The sequence below is a fragment of the Canis aureus genome, chromosome 32, assembly GCF_053574225.1.
Source record: "Canis aureus isolate CA01 chromosome 32, VMU_Caureus_v.1.0, whole genome shotgun sequence".
In the NCBI taxonomy this organism is placed as follows: Eukaryota; Metazoa; Chordata; class Mammalia; order Carnivora; family Canidae; genus Canis; species Canis aureus.
Window position 1 is genome coordinate 32,590,682 of NC_135642.1, and position 24,533 is coordinate 32,615,214.

General features: G+C 38.6%; 1 protein-coding gene and 1 long non-coding RNA gene across 2 annotated transcripts in view; one reads left to right on the forward strand and one right to left on the reverse strand.

Annotated features, from left to right (window-relative positions):
* LOC144303348 (uncharacterized) overlaps nucleotides 1–7,630 on the reverse strand; it is a 49,373-nt gene extending 41,743 nt beyond the window's left edge. Inside the window, exons 1-2 of the long non-coding RNA XR_013370425.1 lie at nucleotides 7,466–7,630; nucleotides 957–1,095 (exon numbers count right to left, since the gene is read on the reverse strand). This is a non-coding gene — a long non-coding RNA (uncharacterized LOC144303348). The remainder of the gene's footprint in view (nucleotides 1–956; nucleotides 1,096–7,465) is intronic.
* The window catches only part of RAB8B (RAB8B, member RAS oncogene family), a 61,561-nt gene extending 38,450 nt beyond the window's left edge, over nucleotides 1–23,111 (forward strand). Inside the window, exons 2-8 of the mRNA XM_077881378.1 lie at nucleotides 7,606–7,666; nucleotides 10,586–10,646; nucleotides 12,496–12,573; nucleotides 13,479–13,568; nucleotides 14,761–14,826; nucleotides 17,876–17,926; nucleotides 18,718–23,111. Of these exons, the coding sequence (XP_077737504.1) occupies nucleotides 7,606–7,666; nucleotides 10,586–10,646; nucleotides 12,496–12,573; nucleotides 13,479–13,568; nucleotides 14,761–14,826; nucleotides 17,876–17,926; nucleotides 18,718–18,810 (500 nt within the window). The 3' untranslated portion in view covers nucleotides 18,811–23,111. The remainder of the gene's footprint in view (nucleotides 1–7,605; nucleotides 7,667–10,585; nucleotides 10,647–12,495; nucleotides 12,574–13,478; nucleotides 13,569–14,760; nucleotides 14,827–17,875; nucleotides 17,927–18,717) is intronic.
* The last annotated feature ends 1,422 nt before the right edge of the window (nucleotides 23,112–24,533 follow it).

Genomic DNA, 24,533 nt, shown 5'->3' on the forward strand with positions numbered 1-24,533 from the left:
TGAGGCCAAAGTGCAGCTTAATTAATCTCACAACCCTGAGATCATGACCTGAGCTGAAATCAAGAGTCAGACACTTAACCGGCTGAGTCATCTAGGGGCCTCAATCTAAGTAACATTCTTTATTTCTACTTTTACACATTTTCTCAAGTCCTTTATTTTGGAAAAAAAAAATATTTTAAAGCTTCAAACTGTGATTCTTATGTTTTCCATTTCAGTAATTTGTTTTTGTAATTAGAGATTTTAGCTAATTGTCCTAAAGTCAGCTACTCTAAAATCTCATTAGTCTCCATGTTGAAAAGTTCACCAAAAAAGCCTAAGCAAAATGAGGTTGTCAAAGTTGCAAAACTGGCAGTATCCACCTACCCCATATCTTCATCATTAATAATAAAAATCTCAAGAAAGGAAGTGAATGTAGCCATTTCTTTAAAGTGGATTTCAATATTTGGGACACTTTTTTCTATTTCTGGAGTATGTCTGAAATGTAAATAGACCAGCCACATAACCCATATTCTGATAGCTTGGGATCACAGATGTTTCTAAATGTACTTTTGAAACCAAGTACATTTTTCCCCTTTTAATTGTGAAAGTGCATTTTTGGACTTCTGCTTCTTAAAGTGGGTCAGAGGGGATAGATAGATACCCTGTGTTTTTTTCTTGTTGATGTATGGCACCATGAGTAAACCCAGCATTAGAATCTTTCATTGTTCTCATTCATCGAAAGGGTAAATGTCCCAGAAACTTGAGTTATTATTTTTTTTCATGGATCTCTTGACTGCAGCCAAGTGGACTTTTTATAAAAGCACTTGAGTGGGAACCAGGTATGGATCATGTCAGTTCAAGGTCCCTATTGTTTCCCCACCCCTCAATTTTCCTGGGTCAGCTTCCTTCCCCAAGTAACCCAGCATAGTTCTAAGGTAGAAGAGAGAGCTCTGTGTGTTCTAAGCTACAGTACCTACAGGGCAAAAATGCACCCAGATCACAGCGAGTCTGAAGGTCGGGACAACTGGCTTGTTCCAGAGTTGTGAAAGCCAGAAGTGGTCCTTCTTCATACTTTTTCCATACTGCAGCACAAAATCAGGGCAACCTCCCTGTGCTCTTGAAACAGAAAAGATTGTTAGTAAATAAACATCTGTTGGCTGACTAATTTGACATCAGTGTAAAATAATTTTGTCAATCTGTTCCCTCTCTGTGTTAAATTATATCTAATTTGTGGAATGACAGGTGGCCCAGTACTGCTCACTCCAAGATCTGTTAACTATAGACTTAGGTCAAGTTCAAAGATTCCTTCCCTCTGTTCTACTGGCCAGGCCCTCTCTTCAGCTGCTTCCAACCACACTGCTGGTTTCTGAGAAATAGCTGATAAGCAGTGCTTTAGGCAACTGCTCACGCCAGGTTCCTCCCAGAGCCTCACTGCCAGGTCTTTGCCTGTTCTTGTTAACTTGGGGCGCCCCAGACAATGCAGAGGCCTCAAGTACAACTTTACCTTCTCCTGAAAGGTGCAGGGCACAGTTCCCCACCCCCATCCTGAGGGGGAGGGAGGATATCCTCTTCCTTCACCCACTGGAATGGAAAATCAGAACTCCTTTGTTCCTCTCCTAGAGTGCCACTCCCAAGTGACCAAATGTGTATTCTTTCATTATTCTTAGCCCAGATAGAACCTTCTTTTTCCTCCAGGAAATGCCCCTGAACTCACTGCTTGAAATCTAAATGGCTAGCACTCCTTGCTACCCTAAGCCCTCACTTTCTGAACTTGATCTAATCTTGCTATCACCCACACCCAGTCACCAGGGGCTCACAGGCCCTCTGTATATTGAACAACGTGGGAGTGAGGTAGTGTCTGCTTTCTCCCCCCCACCCTGCCCTTGACTCACTCCCACTAAATGTTTTAAATTGCCTTTCCTCTAAATCTGGTTTCGTTTTTCTACTGTCATGAGTGTCTTCAGATGTCATTTCTTTCAAATAACTACTTATTGCTTCTTAAAAATTAGGAAAAGTTTCAGGCATACAAAAGTGTACCTAATATAAAACAGTCTCACATTCAGGTACCATCACTCAGTTTTAGAAATAATATATGATAGAATTGAAGTCCTCCTGAACCTCTCGTTAATCACCTCTTCTTCTATTTCTTTTCAGAGGTAGCAGCTATACTGATTTTGTTTTTTGTTTTTTTTTTTTGGGGGGGGGGTTGTTTGTTGTTTTTTCTTAAGATTTTATTTATTTATTCATGAGAGACACAGAGAGAAGGCAGAGACACAGGCAGAGGAAGAAGCAGGCTCCCTCGTGGGGAGCCCAATGTGGGACTCGATCCCAGAACTCCAGGATCATGCCCTGGGCCAAAGGCAGACAGATGCTCAACCATTGAGCCACCCAGGTGTCCCTGTACTGATTTCGTTAATAGTCCTTCTCCTGGATGTTTTTATACTTTAATTTCACATGGATGTATATGTAAATGATACATACCATGGTTTTTGGTATTTTTGAAATTCTATAGGAATGGTTTGAGTCTGGGAAATTTCTGCAGTTGGCTTTTTTCAGTTCATATTATGTTCTTAGATGCCCCGTGTGTTGATAAATGTGACTCCTGTTCACTGCTTCTGGAATCCCCTGTGTACCAAGGTACTCTCCGACTCAGGGATGTTCCCTTTGTTGCTAGTGATTTGCTGTGGACTCTTAAAGAGCAGGCCTCCCCCAGGGAGACATGGACATCTGTACACGCCTCTTTGGAAGGCCTGATCTTTAAATGCCAGGTTTGATTTTTGACCCCCCTTTTGAGTAAGTCTTTGTGAAACTGATTAAGTTGCTATATCAGCCTGGGCCTCAGTTTTCTTAGGCACACAAGGAGGACCGAACTAATAAACCTTCTCTGAGGTTCTTTCCAAGCCTAGAATTCTGTGATTCCTTTCCAGCTTGCTTCTCTGCCTCCTTATAGTGCATAATGTATATTGGTTATGAGCTACTGTTTAGCGTGAGAATCAGTTCGGAAAAAGAGAGAGAGAGAGAGAGAGAGAGAGTGTGTGTGTGTGTGTATTTAAATTCAAAATGAAAATGACTTGGAGCCCCTTGGGAATGTTTTCTTACAATGTAGGTTTCCTATTTTATTGACTAGATAAATATTAATGACAAAACTGGCTCTACTTTAAAGCCATTAAAATGTTAATATTGGGGCATATTCCAGTAAACATGGAAGCAGTGATGGAGTCTTCTCTCCTGAGCATAGATGTTGGGCTGTGTTGCCAGCTGGGCAGGCTGCATGAAGCCTGGTGGCTGATGGATTGCTCATGAGTTGGGATGACTCAGGGTCGTCATTTTGAACATGAGGTATCGTATTATGTGCTGCCAAGAAATGATGCTTTCTAAACGATTATTGAAATATGAAGAGCTTTTTTTTTTACCCTAAGCATAATGCCCTTCAGAAGCTGTGTTTTTGAGATTGTATAGTCCTTTTTTAAATTAAAAAAAAAAAATAAAAGTTGCTCCCTTCTTGCCAGAATGAGCTGTGGTTCTTGTTGCTGTTGATATGATAGCGCCCTCCTTCTTTGCAATCTCTGATCATCTGAGGCTAGGGCACAGGCCAGAGCTTTGGAGCTATAGTCTCAGGGACTCTTGGGCAGTGAAGTTCGTGATTTAGTGCAGAGATATTGTGGCAACTATCTGGGTTGCTCATTATTTTTATTTATTTATTTTTTTTTTTACTTCATACTTTCTGTTTGTGGCTAAACACTAGATGAAGTAGTAGAGTTATCACCAACCTAGTAACATACATGTTAGGGTAGTAGTGATAGCTGTTATGATTTGTCCATTTCATATAGCTATGAATATAAAATTTTACTAATTGATAGATTGGAGTATTTTTCCAACAGACGCTATGACTGATTCAACAGCTTTTCTACTCTCTCCTATTTTTAGCAATCCTATGGGTCAGGGAAGTGACCCAGCTCAAGGGATGGGTCTTGATTAATCTAAATTTAGGGATGAGTTTAGATTAATCCAATCTTGGTGACTACCCATGGCTGTGATTGGTTCCAAAACTCAGCATTAGGTCCTAGGACATGACATTCTTATAGTTACAATTCTAGAAATGAAACATGAAGGAAAGGTTGCTGGAGGCCCTGGGGAAACATTTCCTCACTTTGAAGTGAGAGGTGCAGGAAGATGATATCTTTTCTTCTCAGTATTGTTGTTGTGGTCAGGAACCGTTATCCGTCAGGGGATGAAATTGATAGTCCCAAAAGGGCAGAGCCAAAGGAGGTACAGAGAAATGAGCCGGAACTACTGGATTGAGCCATCCCTGAACCACTGGGCCTATTCTATGAGTCAACAAATTACCGTAAGCTAGTTTGATTTGAAGTTTCTATTATTTGCAGCAGAAAGCATCCTAATTGATATAATTACATTACTATATTATAACTGGTTATTCTAATTCTGGAGTAGTCTCAGGAAGTTATCTTTTCTTTAAATTTTAAAGTAAATGTTAATCCAAGGCGCCTGGGTGGCTCAGTCGGTTAAGCGTCTACTTCTTCTCAGGTCATGATCCCGGGGTCCTGGAATTGAGCCCCACATTGATTGGGCAGCAGGCTCCTTGCTCAGCCTGCTTCTCCCTATCCCTGGCCTGGTACTCCTCCTGCTTGCGCTCACTCGCTCTCTCTGTCAAATAAATAAATAGTTTTGTTTTTTTTTAAGTGAATGTTAATCCACCATGTGGTCTACTGATTAAACTAATTAATGTAAAGATCTTGATTTTCATTGTAGTAGATTTCTTAGCAGGCTTACTATTGTCACTATAGTATACTAAAAAAACTTTGAACTTAAAAAGGTGTTCTTAGTTCTCCCCACACCTAGTAGAATATAACCTTTACTTACTTACTTAAGAGTATTTAACCTTTTATCACCTACTGTATACGTGTTTCTCTATGCAGTCTAACTAGCAAAGAGAGGATGGACGGACCCCTTGCTTAATTTGAGAGCAATTCAGAGTAATATGTTAACAAAACCAAATAGCACAGGAAGAAACCAGGACTTGCCACATCAGGGATGGACATAGCCGAGTTGAGAGCTGAGAGAGAGGCCTGGGGAGGACCCATGGGTAGAGTGAAGTCCTCAGGGAAGCGGGCAGAGCCAGGTGAGCCAGGTGGCCATGCACATGCAGAGAGGAGGAGGTGTGGGGCCAAGCAGGGAGGTGTGTGGTGGCCCTTGGAGAGAGGCCCTGAGGGTGACTGTCAGGAGAGCAGTGCCTCTGAGAGGCTGTGTTGCCAGGCAAAGGAAGTTGGACCCATGGCTTCTTAAGTATCCCGGTGCCATTACCACAGAGATTGTGAACAGTTATTCTGGCAGTGGCGTGCAGGGAAGTTAGACCAGGGAAAGATGTTGGCACAGAGTCCTGGGAAGCTGTTACCACAATTCATGCATCAAGTGATAAGAGCTGCAGGATAATAGCATCTGAATATGTAATATCTTACCTTTATATGGAATTTCAGAGTTCCCAAACCACGTTTAAACACATTATCTAATTTATCTAATTAGGTCCCCCTCCTTTTTTTTTTCATGGATGAGGATACAAAGGTTCAGTGCAGTTAAGCAACCTCCCAAAAGTTGTCAATGACAGAACCCAATCTACAGTCTAGGTCTTTTGAGTTTCAGGTCCAGTGCTTTTCGATAATAATATAAATGGCATTTTTCATTTTTATTTTTTATTTTTTTAAGGATTTTATATATTTATTCATGAGACACACACACACACACACACACACACACACACACACACACGCAGAGGGAGAAGTAGGCTCCATGCAGGGAGCCTGATGCAGGACTCGATCCTGGGACCCCAGCCCTGAACTGAAGGCAGGCGCTAAACCGTTGGGCCACCGAGGGATCCCCCCATTTTCCATTTTTATGAAATTTAGGTTGTACTGTTTTGTCTATCAGCTGGCTCCTGACAGCAGTGTAAACAAAAGCTAAATACCACAGCTCCTAACTCTTCTAAACATTGAAAACCTCTGAATAGTGAAAAGATGGTTAAGTATCACAGATAATGGTAGAACTTCCTCAAATTACAGAAAGGTAACCCTTCTAACAAATACAAAAAACAAGAGGCTGGATCCGTAGAAAATTTCCTAAATGTTTTTAAATGAATGAAGAGTGTTTGAGACTTTAGGGAGCCTCCAAGTGGCAGCTTTTATGGGTGCTATCAATATTTATATGTAGAAACATTGTAGTAACATAGCTGTTGAAGGCTTTTCTCCCCCCACCCTAGCCCCCCAAGAACAGCATTTAGTGTTTAAGTCAGTTTAGGGGATATGTAATTGACATATTTTCTTGAAATGTCCTGGAAACCACTTTTAAGGGGCTCTGGACAGAATACAAAAGAATAGAAAAAAAATCTAAAAGCTGAATAGCCAGATGATAAGGATTTAGCAAATTGTGTCCAGTTGTATTCGTTAACTTGTGTCTTCAGAGAGTAGCAGCTTATTGCTGATAAGTGATAGAGCGTTCTGATGTTTGTCAAGGATTTTGTGGTTCTTTGTATTGAAATTGCTAAGCGAGTTTTGAACTACCATAGTCGGGGGGGAAAGCAAGTGAGGGAGGGTTGGACTTTTGACCCCCAAATGACTTTCACATGGTTCCTGGCAGGCCTGCTTGAGTGCTACTTACAAGTTAGAATCACCTATTTTAAAATTAGCAGTGCACAGGTCCCACCCTTGACCAACTAAGTTAGAATCTCCGAAATTGGGGAAAGGAGCAGACCTAGTCATAAGTAGTTTTTTAAAGTTCTCCAGATAATTTTAAGTTCAGCCATGGCTAAAAACTATTCTAGCTATTTCAGCTCCAGCCAGTAAGATGCAAGAAACGTTTATTAAAATGTACAAAAGAGGGACGCCTGGGTGGCTCAGTGGTTGAGCGTCTGCCTTAGGCCCAGGGCGTGATCCTGGAGTTCCGGGATCTAGTCCCACATCGGGCTCCTGCAAGGAGTCTGCTTCTCCCTCTGCCTTTGTCTTTGCCTCTCTCTGGGTCTCTCATGAATAAATAAATAAAATCTTAAAAAATATGTTTAAAAAAATAAATGTAGAAAAGATACTTGCTGGCTGTATAAAATAAATACGCAGATTTTCCCATTCTTGAACTGAAATAGGCAGGTTTGGGGGCTTGAGGTTTTGTTTTTTTCCTTAGCCAGTTGCAGATCCTAAAGAACACATGGAAGGAGATGGAAGAAGACATTGTAAAGAGGTCCCACGGTGATTTTTAGGGAAGGATGGGGCAGGAAAGGGGGTAGGAATCATTGTTTATATGTATTTCAGGAAGCAGAAAATATGGCATGTTCTCAGTCTATCTAAATTACGTAACTTTGAGGGATGTGATCCATTTGTATCAAAATAATGAAGCATATAATACATTGCATTTAACATGTGTGGGAATTCTTTGCAGAGTAATTAGCATTCCTTTCTTCAGCCTGTATTCAGAGGAAACATACCATTCACACCCTCTCTGTGTTCACATTTTCCAGTGCGTTGGAGAGCTTTTTTTTTTCAATAGAAATCTTTGTCCTTTTCCTAATAAGACTTGGATTATATTTGGAGAAATTTAGTATTTCTTTCTTTCTTCTTCTGGCAGGAATTGATTTTAAAATCAGGACGATAGAACTAGATGGAAAGAAAATTAAGCTTCAGATATGGTAAGTAAAAAATAAAAATAAAAAATTATACACAAAGTTTCTACCTTAATCAGGAATTGAAAGTGGGAATTAAAATGTGAATTGTGGTGAGTTAGAGGTAACTTATGATAAATAAAACATCTATTCCTTATCCGAACCAAGGGGAAGTGGGTAACTATTCAAAGGTTTCTCCACCAAGAATGGGAAGGTAAGGAATGATCTTACAGCTGAGAGAGATCTGAGACCTCATTCTTCCCAAACCCTAATTTTGTAGGGAAGGAAACCAAAATCTCAAGAGTGCATGCACTTTTTCATTGTAGTTGTTGCAGCTTTGAAAACAGGTAAGGCAAGAGTAGTCAAGTGGTAGGAACCCTGAATGCGGGATCCCTGGGTGGCGGCAGCGGTTTGGCGCCTGCCTTTGGCCCAGGGCGCGATCCTGGAGACCCAGGATCAAATCCCACGTCAGGCTCCCAGTGCATGGAGCCTGCTTCTCCCTCTGCCTATGTCTCTGCCTCTCTCTCTCTCTCTCTCTATGACTATCATAAATAAATTAAAAAAAAAAAAAAAAGGAACCCTGAATGGGTTCTTCTATGGAAGTACAGATCTAGGTTCTAGGTTCTACCCCTGAACTGAGGGCTTGGGCCAATTGCTTCCCTTCTTAGGGCCTGTTTTTCCTCATTGGTAAATTGGTTGGTTAGCCTGAAGACATCTAAGTTCCCCTCCACATCTGACACTTTATATTTTCATGTTTCTTCTCTTTAAATAAAAAAATGGGGATCCCTGAGTAGCTCAGCGGTTTAGCGCCTGCCTTCGGCCCAGGGTGTGATCCTGGGGTCCTGGGATCGAGTCCCACATCAGGCTCCCTGTATGGAGCCTGCTTCTCCCTCTGCCTGTGTCTCTTCCTCTCTCTCTCTCTGTCTCTCATGAGCAAATAAATAAAATAAAATAAAAAATGAGGACCACTGAACCGATCCAGTGTGTAATGATGACAGCAGTAGACAAAGCTTAGAAATTTAGAGCAGCATAGATTCAGAAGCAGATAGGGCAAAATAGTAAAGTAATTTATATCAGCTTTTTCCTTGGGCTCTCTTTCTTCTTTGAATCTCAGAACCAGGCTAGAACTAGAGCATGATATTGAAATCCACTAGTCCTTCTTTTACAGAGGAAGAACTTAGGACTTAGAGTGGTTAAGTCCATCAGAGAGCATCTGTCTGGGTCAATGATAAAGCTGGGATAATGACCCAAATATGGAGCATTGTGTCAGCTTCATATATTAGCCTAGTGTAGTGGTTCCCAGTATATTCGTTGGAAAACATGGTGAAGGTTACCATAGGTTTCCCTTTGCATCTATTGATATTCACTAAGAGGCCAGATACTTTAAAGATACTAAACTAAAAAAAATTTTTAAGGAGAACCAAAGAGAATTTCTGACTGTGCTTAACAGTCCTGAGCATAGCACCAAGAAGCATTTCTAGGAGCCTGTGGGCAGTCAGCTAGCAGTCAGCTAATTAGAACTTAATATAACATCATAGCACTATTTATCAATACTCTCAACAGCAATAGACTACATTCAGTTTTCACAGCCTACATTTAGTATGGCAGGGTTTTTCCTCCATCCTTACTGCAGAGCTGGTTCTAAATAAAGTAGTATGTTAGACCAAAATAGTTGGTTGGCTCAAAGTTACTTGGCTTCTGTTTTCCCCATGATGTGTTTGCCATATACCAAACTCCGGTGCCCTGGGTATCTAATCCTGACCAGTGAGAGAATGACAAGATAAGATGAATACTGTGGTGGGGAGCCTGGCCCTGTCCTAAGCAGCTGAGACCTAAGATGCTTAAGGGTGTTCAAGGTTCTGAGCTATTTAGTGGTTTAGTGGTAGGCCATAGCCCACCTGAGCCTGTTACCTCTTCTGCAGAATGAGGATGGGGGTCCTACCACTATACTGGGCTGTGATGGGCATCATGTGAGCACAGATGAAAGTATTTTGTGAGGTATAGATGAATGTTAAGGTATTTATTAATGTTTTTGATTTGTTATATTTCCCTTGGGCCTCCATCTCTTGTTTGGGTTGGTATGCATCAGAATTATAGTATATTTCCACAAATGCCTCTCTCTCCCCTGCAATTAAATTGTACAATTTAGTTTGCCATAGTAGCCCAGGGAGTGGTTGTGCGTGGCAAATTTAGAAATACTGATTTTCCCAGATACCAAAGAAATTTGACTCCCTTTAGAGGGATTGTTTCAATCAACGTAATGAGAAATTTCTGAATTTTTCCGAATGTATTTTAAGAGAATGCCATCAGCCAAAAAGCAAGAATACATGAAAGCTTATGTAATTTTGAGGTGGTATTCATATTTTAAAATCTTTGGAAACATTGTCAACCATTATGTGTGAAACTCCAGGCTCCCATTTAATCCCAGGCTCTATAACTGAAAAAGTTCTTGAGGAGATCCATTTGAGTGTGCTCTGCTGAGCAGAATTTACACAGTAGTAAGTCCAGCCCAAATGCTTGCTTTGTACAAAAATCAGACTTTCAGTCAAGAGAGCAAAATGCCTTAATCATTAGGCATTTATAAAAAGAATTATAACTACCTACAGGGATCCAAGAATTTAGAACTATTCTCTATTCTCTCCCACGTGTGTTTGACTAATAGAACATGCCAGTTCCTAGCAGGGCCATGTATTTTCCTGTTGCTGCTTTTATCATGAAGGTCCAAGTTTCCCACCAGAGTCATTGTGAGCTCCTGACAGGCCCCTGTGGCCACCTCCGCCTCCAGCTCACAGACACACAGCAGGCTCTCCTGGTGTCCCATTCCCCTTTCCCTTGAAACCACTGCTTTTGTGAGCAGACCAGAATTCTATCCACAGCTTAAGATTTCTCTTCAGTGATGCTGGTGATAACTTTTAAAACCACTCTCTCCTTTGTTTCAAATTTTAGGGACACAGCAGGTCAGGAAAGATTTCGAACCATTACAACAGCATATTATAGAGGAGCCATGGTGAGTGTGTTTAAGGGTTTTATAACTCTTCAGGTGAAAGTAAAACATGAATATTCATTTGTCAAGTTCATAGGATCCAAGCTAGAGTCTGGTACAATGGGGGAGATAGGTTTGGGGATATGGAAACAAGACATTTAAAGGCTTTTTGTTGTTTTTTTTTTTTTAATGTTCTTTGTTTAGTAACTGCATGTTTTGCCATTGGTCTTCATAATATTAATCAGGTAATTAACTTGTAGATGTTTTGGAACTCCTGCATATGTTCTGAGCGATTGTATATTTTTGCAAAAGCTGGGAGACCAGTTAAAGACAATGACAGTAATTCAGGTAAAGGCTAATAGATGAGAATATGAATAAGGCCATGCATGAGAGTTGGAGGGTCAGAATCGGGCGATATTGTGGTTGTCAGGCCTACAGGACTTAGTGACTCCCTGGCTATGAGGAGGTAACTCCCAGGGGTCTGCTTGGGCTGGCTGGCAGGGTTCTATTGCCCTTTAACAAAACGAGAATACAAAGAGGAAGACAAGACTTAGAGGGGACAAAGACAAGCTTGTGTTTTACTCAGTTGAATTTTGGTGACCACACGGGACATTTGGGGGCTGCTATCCGGTCATTGGTCTTCAAAGCACATCTGACCCTGTCTATCTCTTTCATTTCATCATGTGCCCTTCTCTGTCGGATCTGTGCAGTCTTACCAAGCTGACTTTCTTTCACTCAGTCCAGTGAGTTCTGGGCCATTCTGGTCAGCAGGATACTCACATTTCTGTTGGTGTTGGTACGGTGGCTTTCCCTTTCACCCCAGCCTCAATTCCATTGCCCAGTTCAAGTCTGCTCAGACTTCAGGTCTTGGCTTTACTGTCATTTTCTCAGGGAAGACTTCCCTGACCAACCCATCCCCTCAACCAGATTAGATCGGCATTTGTACTCAAAACTCCCCATACTTCTTTATAGTAGTTGTCAATGTTAAAACAAATTGAATAATTATTGGTTTATTGTTTTCTTTGCTAGCCGTCCATGAGAGAGGAAGGGGCCTTGTCTGTCTTCTTCACTGCGAGTAGCACAACATATAGTATAAGGCACATAGTACGTGCTCACTAAATACTTGTTGAGTGGATAGACAGGTACATCTAGCACTTAACACAGGAGTGTGGTCTAGTGATAACAGATTTTGGAATAGTTAGCATACAAGTGTCAGTTGATATATTTAGAAGATAAACCTTTTAGAAATAGAAGATATGATGGCCTTTAAAAATATGATGACAATGCCTTTCCTTAAACCTGTATAACAAATGTATTATAAAAAAATATATTATATTTTAAGTGTCTATGATTTATGTAGACAGTGACACTTTGAACAGCCCATATAAGAAATAATTTTTTTAAGTGAAAAAAGAAATAATTTTAAAGCGGTATGGATCTGATCTTAGTACAGAAGTAAGAAACAAGACATTTCTACTTCCAATAAACAAGTACACAACAGAAGTGATTATCTCTTTCTCTCATCACTATCTCTGTTTTAACTTAAACACTCCTTCAACTCTAGTTGGTGCTGATTCTTATCACATGCAGTCAGATATAAAAGGTGTATCACCTTTACCGTAATCACTAATTCATTAAAGGTTAACAGTAGAAATGTTTACAGACTATTTATTTACATGGTGTGATAGTGTAAGAATTTATTTATTTATTTTTCCTTCTTTGTACTTTAAAATTTTTATTACAAATCCCTTTTAATTAAAAAGATAAAATAAAGGACAAACAAAAGGTTTCTGGAGGGTAGGAGTACACTGACATTATATTCTATAACTTTAAGATATATGAAATACTAAATAAAGTTTTTTTTTCCTTACAGGGAATTATGCTGGTCTATGACATCACAAATGAAAAGTCCTTTGACAATATTAAAAATTGGATAAGAAACATCGAAGAGGTATGTATGGGAGGAGAATGATGATAGTAGAGAGGAGTCCTGCTGGGTGCTTGCTAAGGGCTCCTTCTGTCTCTGGAAGCGGCAGCTGAGCTGCTGAGAAGTAGGGCATGGGCAGGTCAGGCCCTCTTGTTCTGAGAGCACCACAAACAGAGTGATCTCTGGTGCTGCCAGTCCGACCACTGTCAGATGGGGAGGTACAGAGAGAGGAGCAGTTTCACAGAATTTTAAACTTGGGCCAGATCTTGAAAATACTTTAATACAAGTCCCTAGGTTACACATGAGAAAACTGAGGCCAGAAAGAAGGGACTTGTGCTCCTATAGCTTTAGCATCTGACTCCCAGAAAGATATCTCTTTATTCTAGCAACTTATCATTTTTCCTTTCTAACATTTTCTCCATCGTAGATATTTGAAATTTGTTTTAATTCCAGGTTGATTGGTATTAAGATTTTTTTTTATGTCTTTGACATTACAGAAAGAAATCTGACTTTAAAGTCATTTTGTACACATTTATATTAACTTACATGATTTAATATTTTGTGTAGTTCAGAATCCAGAATACTTTCTCCATTGGCTCACTCACTACTATTTTCTTTTCTTCTTTGTCCCAAACTAATATTTGGAAGTTTTGTTGTTGGATAACCATAGATTTTATTTCTGTTTGTTCATGTACAAAAAAAAGGCCTAAAAATGGCTGCAAGCCTTTGGGGGAAAAGTTTGCATAGGCTCTTTGCTGTAGCTTTTCCCTCCTCCCATCTTTTAAATTTTTCTCTGCATCAGCCCTTGAGCAAAAGATTATTTGTCTTATTATTAAATTTATGGATGTTTCTGACAGGTTAGGATTTGTTTATTGAATAACTGTGTTTTGCTCAGGCTGTTTTTATAACATACGATTTTCTCCTTGCAGCATGCCTCTTCAGATGTTGAAAGAATGATCCTGGGTAACAAATGTGATATGAATGACAAAAGACAAGTGTCAAAAGAAAGAGGAGAGAAGGTAAATTTGAACCGAATGCATGAAGATTGGAACCTATTCACATGAAGCATTTATTTCCTCAGTATTACTTAATTATTGATTTCAGTGTGAAAATTATCTGTATTTTAATCCTTTAAAAAAACAACAAAGAGATGTAATCCATACTTGAATGGTATGAATTAGTATTCAAGATCCAGCTCCATATACTGTGTAGTCATGACTCATTCCTGAAGAATTTGCTGTTTTCTGGGAGATACAAATTGCTCCTTTTTCAAATTCCTGCAGCTTTAGAGTTCAGGCTCTTTTCTTCCACATCTGTGTGAAAATGCCCAGTTTTAAAGATCAAGTAAATCATTCTCTTCAAATAAAAGTAATAAGATAGGAGAAATTTAAACAGTAATCATTTCCAATTCATTATTTTTTTCCTAAGAATATTTTACTCCATATTAGATTTAGGTCATTATGGATAAACTACTTTAAGTTACCAAACTGTGGGTGTCATTTATAGGCATTTCTCTATTTTGTTATCCTGAAAAATAGCAAGAGTGTATTACATGTACATATTTACTCCCATGACATTTTTCTAAATTAGCTTAGAGGCTTCAGTTTTTAAATCTTGGAATTTTGCTTTAGCCTTTTTTTAGTGATACATGCAATATATATTTTGTTTTTAAATCTGTCTGCGAAGTTTTTTTCCCTTAAGAACGTTCATTTAATCTTGTTATTTTAAATGAACTGGGAGCTTTTTGGAGTAGATAGAAATAGAAACTAAATAAAAACAAAAAGCAGTGCGTGCTCAGTATTTAAAGCTTTCATTCTTTTATGTACCAATTTATTAACAAATAATAAGTCAGTATAGTAACCATTGGAGAGTTGTACTTTGGGTCAGGTAAAAGGGATCAGTGAAATCCCCAATTAATGATAAGAGCGGGTATGTGTCTCATGGTTTTTCTTGTAAATATATTAGAGAGCTAAAGTATAATAGAAAAAAAGAATTACTTAAGTTATGTTTTGAGTTGAAGTGCTGCCATTTTATTTATGATGATTAAGTGAGATGTCTACATTTCAAACATAGAAAGCAAAGAAATTATGGACCACAAGAGTTCTCCACTAGATCCTCTACCTTTGAGACTTTGAACAACCTAGAAGATGGAAATGCTTTTTATATACTGAAGTAACTTGAATGGAATTTAAATGTCTGTTTGCCTTTCAGTTAGCAATTGACTATGGGATTAAATTCTTGGAGACAAGTGCAAAATCCAGTACAAACGTAGAGGAGGTAAGAAGGAAACTTTCCATGATTTATTATGTGGTAGCATTAGAGCTTAGGTCTCTGTGTTCAAGTGGTCCTCCAAGACTTGTCATTTTCTTAGTGAATGCCTTCTGTGAGCTCCACCTCCATTTTGTGAACTTTTATGCTTCTAACTTTTATTGTGGACCCAGGTTGTTGAATTTCTAGCACCCAGCTCCCACGTGGGCTATAGGAGATTGCTCAGTTAAGGTTCACTGAACAGAAGGTAGAAGGTCCTTCAAGTTCAGCTTTGACCTTTGTTGGGGAAGCCAGAAATCCTGTACTTGCCGACCAAGCACTGTGTTCTGCTTATTTATCATGGTTCATGTCATCCTTTAGTAGCCTATAGCAGGAGAATCTTAATTACTTTCATGTCTGTACTCTCTCAAGAGAGAATTAAACTGATTATTTAACAGATTCCCTAAGATTAAGCATGACAAATTGTAACACAACAGCCGTTAGTAGAAACAAGCATGTTTATCAGAGATTAGTTTTTTTTTTAAAGATTTTATTTATTTATTCATGAAAGACACAGAGAGAGAGAGGCAGAAACATAGGCAGAGGGAGAAGCAGGCTTCCCGCAGGGAGCCCGATGTGGGACTCGATCCCAGGACTAGGATCATGCCCTGAGCCGAAGGCAAGAGCTCAACTGCTGAGCCATTCAGGCATCCCTATCAGAGATTAGTTTTAATAAATTTTCAGTAAGTGAACTGTTAAAGACAACCAAATCATCCAGAGTCTTCTAAGAATAGATTTTCTTTACAAAGGGCAGAATTGTTGATAATATTTTCTTTCTTTAAAACATTTTATAGGGGTGCCTGTGTAGCTCAGTCAGTTAAGCGTCTGCCTTTGGCTCAGGTCATGATCCCAGGATCCTGGGATCGAGCCCTGTATCAGGCTCTCTGCTCAGGGGAGAGCCTGCTTCTCCCTCTCCCTCTGCCTGCTGCTCCCCCTGCTTGTGCACACACGTGCTCTCTTTCTCTCTGTCAAATAAAATCTTAAAAAATATATTTTAAACTGGTCGTAAAAATGATACATGTGTGTTAATACATATAATTCAATAAACTGTAATATTAATGGTTTTGTAGACATTCAATTTCTTAGGTTACTCACCATTTATCATAACATTATGGCTAAAAAATCGACATTTAAATTACTTTATTGGCTAGGGCACACTGATCTGAACTTTTTGTTTTCAATAACTAATACTAATTTTTCAGGTTGGCTAATGGATGTTAGGAAACAGGAAGCTTCTGTTGATTTATTTACACAAGCATAGATAAGCAGAAAAATACTTCCTCCTGCTTACCACAAAAGGATTTCCTTCCGTCAGAAAGAGGGGAGCCTCTTAAGTAGAAGTAGGAGAAAATTTGTTCACTGAGATGGCCTAGATTGGGTTGCTCTCACAAAGTGAACTCCATACCCTGGCTTGATGGAGCAGGCTTAGTCTCTGTGGCTGTACCCTGATCACAATCTGTAGCTTACAGAGAGCTTTGAGTTATGGAAGTACAGAGCGGGGAGGTGCCCAAGCTGCTTATTTTGACCAGGTATTCGACAGAAATTAGGACTTTTCCCCGAGCTTTATTTTAGTGTAGTTAGCTTTTCATAAAAACTGGGATCAGCTTCTTTAGAAATTTAGATTCAGAGGTGACCAGTGTGACAGTAGAACATTGATAATAAGTGATAATAGTGGTTATCATTGTTTCTGTTCGACTTGATTGGACATAATCTTTCTGCTGAACATCTTTGGGGGGCATCAGGAGTGGTTGGGGACAAAGAGACTGACAGTTATGGGTTTAGCATGGGGACAACTGAAGATTCTTTAAGAGTCTTGGCTCTGTAGAGGTCACTTGCAAGGTACACTCAGTGGAGCATGCAACTCTTGATCTTGGGGTTGTGAGTTCAAGCCCCACACTGGGTGTAGAGATTACTTAAAATCTTTTTTTAAAAAGTCTTGGCTCTGTAGAAACAAAGTAGAGATGGTAGGTTTAAAAAAATGTTTGGTCTGGGTCAAGAGGCACTAGGCACAAAATGTCACTGAGATTAATCAGATTTGTCCTATTTGAACTGATTTCCACAGTGAGGAATTTAGCTGAGCTAAGACAGAAGATGATATAATTCTCAGATACAAGAATGAAAACAATTTGAAAGAGAGGAGATTGGGGATAAAAGAGATTTTTGTGAAAATGGATTCTAAAACTAGAGTAGTACATAATTATTCATTTGATTATTGAACAGAGATATTCAGCATCTCGAAAACAAGGCACTGTGCCCTGCTTTGAGGACCTGGGGTGACTGAGAGTCTCTGCCCCCCTACCCCCAACCCTGGTGCTTTTGGTGTACTGAGGAAGCCACCTATGACTCAACAAATGTCACATTAGGAACCTGTGCTAGATATAATGTGCAGAAAATATTTGATGACTGAATGAATGTCAGTTTTTTTTTTTAATTTTTAGTTTATTTATTTTAGAGAAAGAAAGAGCATGGATGTATGAGCAGGGGGAGGAGCAGAGGGAAGAGAGGGAGAGGGAGATAATCTCCAGCAGACTCCAGAGCCTGACTCTGGGCTCAGTCCCACAATCCCAAGATCAAGGCCTGATCTGAAACCAAGAATCAGATGCTCAACTGACTGAGCCACCCAGGCGCCCCATGATTGACAGTTTTGTGATATCATTGAAAAATAAGATACAGTATTCACATGTGGACTGTGATTAAGGTTCTGTTCTTTCTTAATTAAGTATCAAATGTGGGCAGCCCAGGTGGCTCAGTGGTTTTGCACTGCCTTTGGCGTAGGGGGTGATCCTAGAGACCCTGGATTGAGTCCCGCATCGGGCTCCTTCATGGAGCCTGCTTCTCCCTCTGCCTGTGTCTCTGCCTCTCTCTCTCTCTCTCTCTCTCTGGGTCTCTCATGAATAAATAAATAAAATTAAAAAAAAAAGTATCAGATGTCTTATAATGAAATAATGAAAAAGTTCTACATTTCTACTTAAGACTATATTATAAATATTTATTAATACAATTTTTGGTTTACCTTTAGGCATTTTTTACACTTGCACGAGATATAATGACAAAACTCAACAGAAAAATGGTTTGTATCACTTATAATTTTTATTTGCATTATGCTATTTGTTAAATTTGTTCTCTTATTTTTGCTGTTTATTTATTTGATCAATAGGATAGGCCTGATGATAATATATTCACACTGACTCATTTCTTTCCTGACCCATATTCACCTGGTTGAAGCTTGATTCTTATTTCTATTTCTTCAAGTTTCTTTTAAACTGCAGCTGCTTCTGTTTTTTCATCTGACTCTTTAGGTGGTCTTTAATAGAATTTTGAGCAGAATAATTAGATTAATAATGACATGAAATGATCTAGCTTGGTTTTCATGTGACAGATATTTGTATCTATATATGAATATGATCTTAAAGTTGCTAAAGTTCACTTAAATTAGAAATGATGTCAGTGACAAATCATTAGGACCACCTTGAAAGTTTGTTTTCATCAGAATCCTGAATATAATTGTATACCTTACATTAGCAACTCTTTTTACCTATGGCAAGAGTTTTGCCTATACCTGTATCTTAACATTAGCCTTGAAACTTAACACTCCATTGGCTGTAATTTCTCTGAACTGGAAATAGGAGCTTCGCATCTAATATATTATTAATATAAAAGATGCTATCCTAAAAATATTTTTCTCATCTTAATCCACTTCCAAAGATACTGACAACATCAAAGCCTGATGAGTTCCCTTTCTAATAAAATACTCTATGGAATACACATTTGTGGTGTGGTTTGATGCTTGTATGTTTTAAATAATTGAGATCAAACCACGAAACTTTTATTTCCTTGGTAATTTTATGTTCCCTTTTTTAGAATGACAGCAATTCATCAGGTTCAGGTGGACCAGTGAAAATAACAGAGAACCGATCAAAGAAGACCAGTTTCTTCCGTTGTTCACTACTTTGATGAACTCTTTCTGAGAGACTGCAGCACACCTAAAGGACCCTTTCCTGCTTCTCTGAAAGCACAGGTCAGCCAGCCTCAGAATCACACCACCCGGCTGCTGCTGAGAGCACCACTGAACCTAGACTTCCCGACACAGAATGCCACATGGTTTCCAGCCTTCTAGAAGGTCTATCAAGATAACAGGCTCCTTTTTTCAAACATGGAAGCAATGAAGTGGAGACATGCGCAGGACTTAACTTGTTTCTTCTTTGGTTTGTCCCAGAAAGCTGCTATCTTTTCTTTTTCACTTTGCACATCAGTGTTAGTCTGTCCCTGCTACAGCACAGTCTCAGACTCGGATTTGCACACTTTTGCCTCCTGAAGTTCCAGACAAATTTGTGCACTTGGGGATGTTTGAAAAAAGCAAAACATTTAAAGCAGAGGTTAATTTACTAAAATTAAAAGATGTTTGGTGTGGTTCATGTGGCCAAATGTTATTGCATTGACAGAATTTTTTTAAGGGCTCTAATTTGTGATTTCCTTAAATAAGAATCATTGAATTCTGATCAAATTGATCTTAAAAATGTCCATCTATTCATCAGAGGCCACAATTCCTTTATTTCTTCAGGTAGTTTAGAGTTTTGCTTCATTCCTGACCTTTTTGCCAGAGAGTTTGGGTAGCTGACTAAGTCACTTTTTCATTGGCTACCTCTGTCTAATCAATAGAAGCTACATTTGGAAATTACCTTAATCTCACTTTTCCTGGGGTATTTACTATTTTTTCCTGTTTGACCAATTGTAACCACTCAGTTATCAAAAACAATGTATTTGAACATTGTTGTCCATTTCTAATTGTGAACTTCTTGAGCTGATATTTTACATAGGCAGAGAGATGTACTATTTAGGTTTTATTTTAGCATCTTATTGTGGTTCTGTTATATGGGCATCGTAATATATGCAATATATTTTTTCTTAAGTTCACTCTTTAGCTTGCCGGTTTCATTTGTAATACCCAGTTCCTACTGTGATCCCTGTCTGCAAAAGTTAAGTATTAGATTTAGACTTTTTTTGTAGAAAATTTAACCTATAGGGAGAGAGAGACTAACTTGTTGATATAAATTTAATAGAGATAACTCTTAGTAATGGTGAACAGAATTATTTTTTATTGTTTTTATTTGGGCTTTTTTTTTTTTTTAAACAAAGGTAATTAGACCTAGTGCAGCCTCTAGGAAAAGTCTTGCCTTTTCGTTAGAGAAAATATGAGCAAGGTTTCCATTTTAAAACAGCTGTTTTTGAATGCGTAGAACCCAGTTCCATCTGTTCAGGTTCATTGTTATAGAACTCGGTCCAGTCATTTGGGCCAAAGCCAACCAAAAGCTTAGCTGCCTTTCTCGCCAGACACTGGTACTGGTATACCTTTTGTAGATGAAACCTTCACATAAGGAAAAAAATGGTATTTAGCATTAACTTATGTGCCAAATTCAGATCATCTTGTCGTTGCTGTTATTCTAGCCTTTCAGCGTCATAATACAGAAGGGAGTGATGAATAGGTGATTAGGGAAATGAATCCTGTCAATAATTACTCTTCCTCTTAGGCCTTTTGTGTTTCATGAAGGTTACCATCATACCATCATGCTTGATAGTTTAGAGGGGAGATGAAAATGGAAATGGATTGTTTGTTACCACAGAGCATCGTGCTTCAGATTAAGACGTAGTGTTAGAATGCTTGGACCAGTCAAACCTTTACTACTTGTTTGAAAACTTCTGTACAGCTTAGCGGCGGCAGATAGACCAGAGCTAGTTTTGATGGATACACTAAACTTAATGTTGACAAATTTCAGCCTTCTTGATTCTTTTGTTTTGTTTTTTGTATTTACCTATAGGCTTAAAGGCACCTGTTGGTATCCCAGTATAATCAGTAGTTGCTTGGTTGGAAGTTGATTGTACATCTACCATTTTAAAATTAGATGCATTTTTGGAAAGGAAAAGTAATCTTAGAAACATCTTGTATTTACTAATTTTCTGAAAAAGATCCAAGCAGTTGAGCTTTCTGAACGGTAACGAAGTACTTTGTAAAAGGCAAGTGCTAGGACACCATGAATGAATGTAATCCTCCTAGTAATTTACCTCTGACTATTTGGTGTCTTAACACTTTGGTTTATATCTCAGGGGTTGTCTGCAAACCAAAACTGACATATTCTGTGGTTAGCTTTTTTTCTTTCTTTCTTTCTTTTTTGTTAAACACAGTGCTTTGCTTTTGTTTCATTCCTTCTCTCTTCTTTTGTCTTACGTGGGTTAATAATTAGTCTCCATGAAATTCCCTTTGAAAGAGCCTGTAAAAGTTAGAAGAGTCTAAAAGTGCTCTTTGAAGTAGCAGCAACTTGGGGGGATACGCTCTGTTATATAGAAATAAATCGTCCTTGCTATTTTCTTACATTTAGCTTTGCTAAATTGTATATAATTTGAGCTAAGACCATAGGAAATTCACTTTCTGCATGGTAAAATGACCCAATAAATATTCCACTTTGCTTAATAATGTACATAGAGTGCATTATTTTTTCTATTGGTAGATGAATTTAGTGACAGATAACTGTTCCCTGCTGAAACTGAAGAAATCTAGTTTTGTGTGAACATGTTTGTGGTCTAATGGATAAGGTACATGAAGACTTTTGCAGCAGTATTAGTGGTTCGGTGGCTGCACTTTATTATCAGTGTGCTAATTTTTGACAATGATTGGACTAGACCTTTTCAAATAGAGTCTGAGGATATCAGACACTGAAAATGTGCTGTAACTCAGTAGCATGTAAACCAGTTGACTGTAAAACGTTTCACTGGGAATTTATTTTAGCTATGTTTTATTTCATACAGATTAAGAGAAAATAATCCACCTGTGCATTGGTTAGGAGATGCCACAGGGTTTCTTACTATTTACATGAACATTTTGTGCAGTCTTTGTTATAAATGTTCAGAAGACTATACTCTTTACTTTGAAGGACTATTTTTTAATTATACCTCATTTAGCTAACTAGTATTCTAATACCTGGTAGAAAACCGGTGAGCCAGCCTTTAAGCATCCAACACCGTTTAGATTACATGTTTTGTTTTGGACTAAAGACATCATTGGAAAAGGTAGGAGATAGTTTACTCTAGAATAGAACATACATGTCATATCCACTAGTGCAAAAAAAGGTATGATCTCCCTGTCTCCATTAAGAAATTTAGTTGTGCAATATAGATGAACATTTGCAGAAATTTCTAAGTAAGAGATTATAACTCCATTTTACAGATTCTGAATGCTGAGAATCTGTATTAAGACTTATAAACTTTTTCCTGTGAACAGTAAGTGATGCATTTAAGCAGACCTTTTTTTTTTTTTCTAATTCATGACTTAGATTTCTTTATAAATTTAGTACTTAATCTTTAAAGATGAGCTTCTAAGCTTCAAATTTTAAAACAGCATTTCATTATGTTGGTTTACTTATCTCAGATTTTAAGCACTCATTTTTGCTGTCAGGGTTTTTAGAATTTTTCTTTTAACAGAAAGGACATTCCTTTTTCCCTTCTTGTTATATCCAAAGAAGGGAGGGAAATGGAATGTCTAAAAATGAAGTTCCTTGTCCTAGAGGGACCTAGAGGGATAGGATATGCTAATAAAATTTTAAATCCCGGCACAATTTTACAGAAAATCAGTCTTTTTTTTAGATTAATAAAATTAATGGGAGTCCTGTTTAGGATGAAAAAATTCTAAATGACTGAACTTTACAGAAGTGAAAATTAGCAAATTAGTTTAAACTAGTTTAAACATCCCCATTAGTTTAGGGGTGTTTTCAAATTTTACTTCATTTTTTGAAATGCTTGTGCCATATGCAGTTACATTTATTATTGCCAAGAACTAATAGAACTTCTTGTTTCATTTTCTTACCTTTTTAAAAATGTGAATTTATTATAATTCATTCCTATGGCCTTACAGATGGGTTTTATTTTGTTTGTTTGCAGCTGACACTGCAGTTTCTTTAGTGCAACATGCCATAAACTATTTGACTAAAATCATGCCCCTAATGGGAAATACCTAGTTTTTCCATAGAATTATCCTTCTGTGTACGTTTCAGCATATTTTATTTTTGCTTCAACAGCTTAATGTGAAAAGCTCCTGCAGATAAAGTGAACCTGTCATGTGGTTAATCTTGTTTAAGCCAATTCATTAACTGTATACTGATACTGATGCTGTGGTTTTGTTTTGTTTTTTTTTAATGGATTTTATTCCAGGTGAACTTTTTTTTACAATAATGTTCGTCTAAAATAAAAACTACGTAATGAAAATACTCATGACTCTGAAATGGATTACACATTTTAAAAATGTTTCTTCAAATTTGCTCTAAGTGTGTGATTCAAACCCTGGTAGGCTTGAGATATTTTAGCAAACTTACCTGAGTTGTGTGAAGACTCAGAAAAATGGCCAGATCTCCTGCAAATATACAGAGGTGATTCTGTTACAGAGCTGCATCCTTAAAGTGATCATCCTTCCCTTCTTAGTCCTTGCAAGTTTAGTTTCTGTTGCTTGGTTTTGACTTTCAAATGCCACAGACTGAGGTCCCAGCCCTGTCACTGATCTAACACTATGCACGTTCCCAATCCTAGCCTTCAGCATTCATCCCCACTGCCATTTTGAACCTTCACTGTTCTTAAGCTTCCCACTTCTCTCCCTTTACTCTTGGTAGACAGGTCTTTCACCTCCTGCCTCTCAGAGAAAAGCATCAGTCAAAACAAAGGTCCTTAGCCACCTCTTCCTCCCTCACCTACTGCCTACCATGGGTTGGCGCCCAATGCCTCATTCATCCTCACTCCTTCCTTTTGGAGCAGAAGCATCCCTTCTCTTCTGTGCCTTTCTCACCACTCCCTCTTCTCTGGACTCATCCTCCCACCTCTGCCCGTCAGAGGACTCGCAGTTTTCTCTTCCACCTTCACACTCTTACCATGTGTTATGTGTTACTCCTGTTCCCTCAGCATCTAAGGAGCAGTAACCCTCCAGCTGTTGGCCTTGTGTTTCTCTCACCCATTGCCCTTTTTCCTATTGTTGTTGTTGTAGCTAAGCTTCTCCACAAACAGTTGCCTACAGTTACCATCTTCACTTTTTCATTTTTCATTTATTCTTCAGCCTATTCCAGTTTAATTTCCACCTGGGCCACTTCACTGACATTGGCCTTACCGTGGCCTAGTGGCTAAAGTGGCAATTTTCAGTTCTTATCTCTTGGTTAACCTCTTGGCGGCATTTGACCAGGTATCTCTTCCTCCCAGAAATGTTCTCTTAGCTTCTGTGACAGTATTCTCCTGATTCTCCACTTTTCCAAAAATAATTTCATCCTTTTTAATGGCTCTGAAATGCTCTTAACTTCTGTGATCAGCTGAATAGTGGCCCCAAGGATGTTCCAGGCCCTAATCCCTGGAAGCCATGAATATTACTCTGCATAGCAAAAGGGACTTTACAGATTTGGTCTAAAGGCCCTTGAAATGGGGGATTGTCCTGGATTATCCCAGCAGAGGACATGTAATCCCAAGGGTTTATGGGAGAGAAACAGGACATATTGGAATCAGAAGGAAACTATGTGGTGACAAAGAGGGAGAAAAGGTGTGATCATGTAGGCGGGTGAGCCAAGGAATGTGGATAGCCTCTGGGATCTGGAGAAAGGAAGGTAAGAAATTCTTTCCTAAAGTCTCCAGAAGGAACCAGCCTGACTTTGACACCT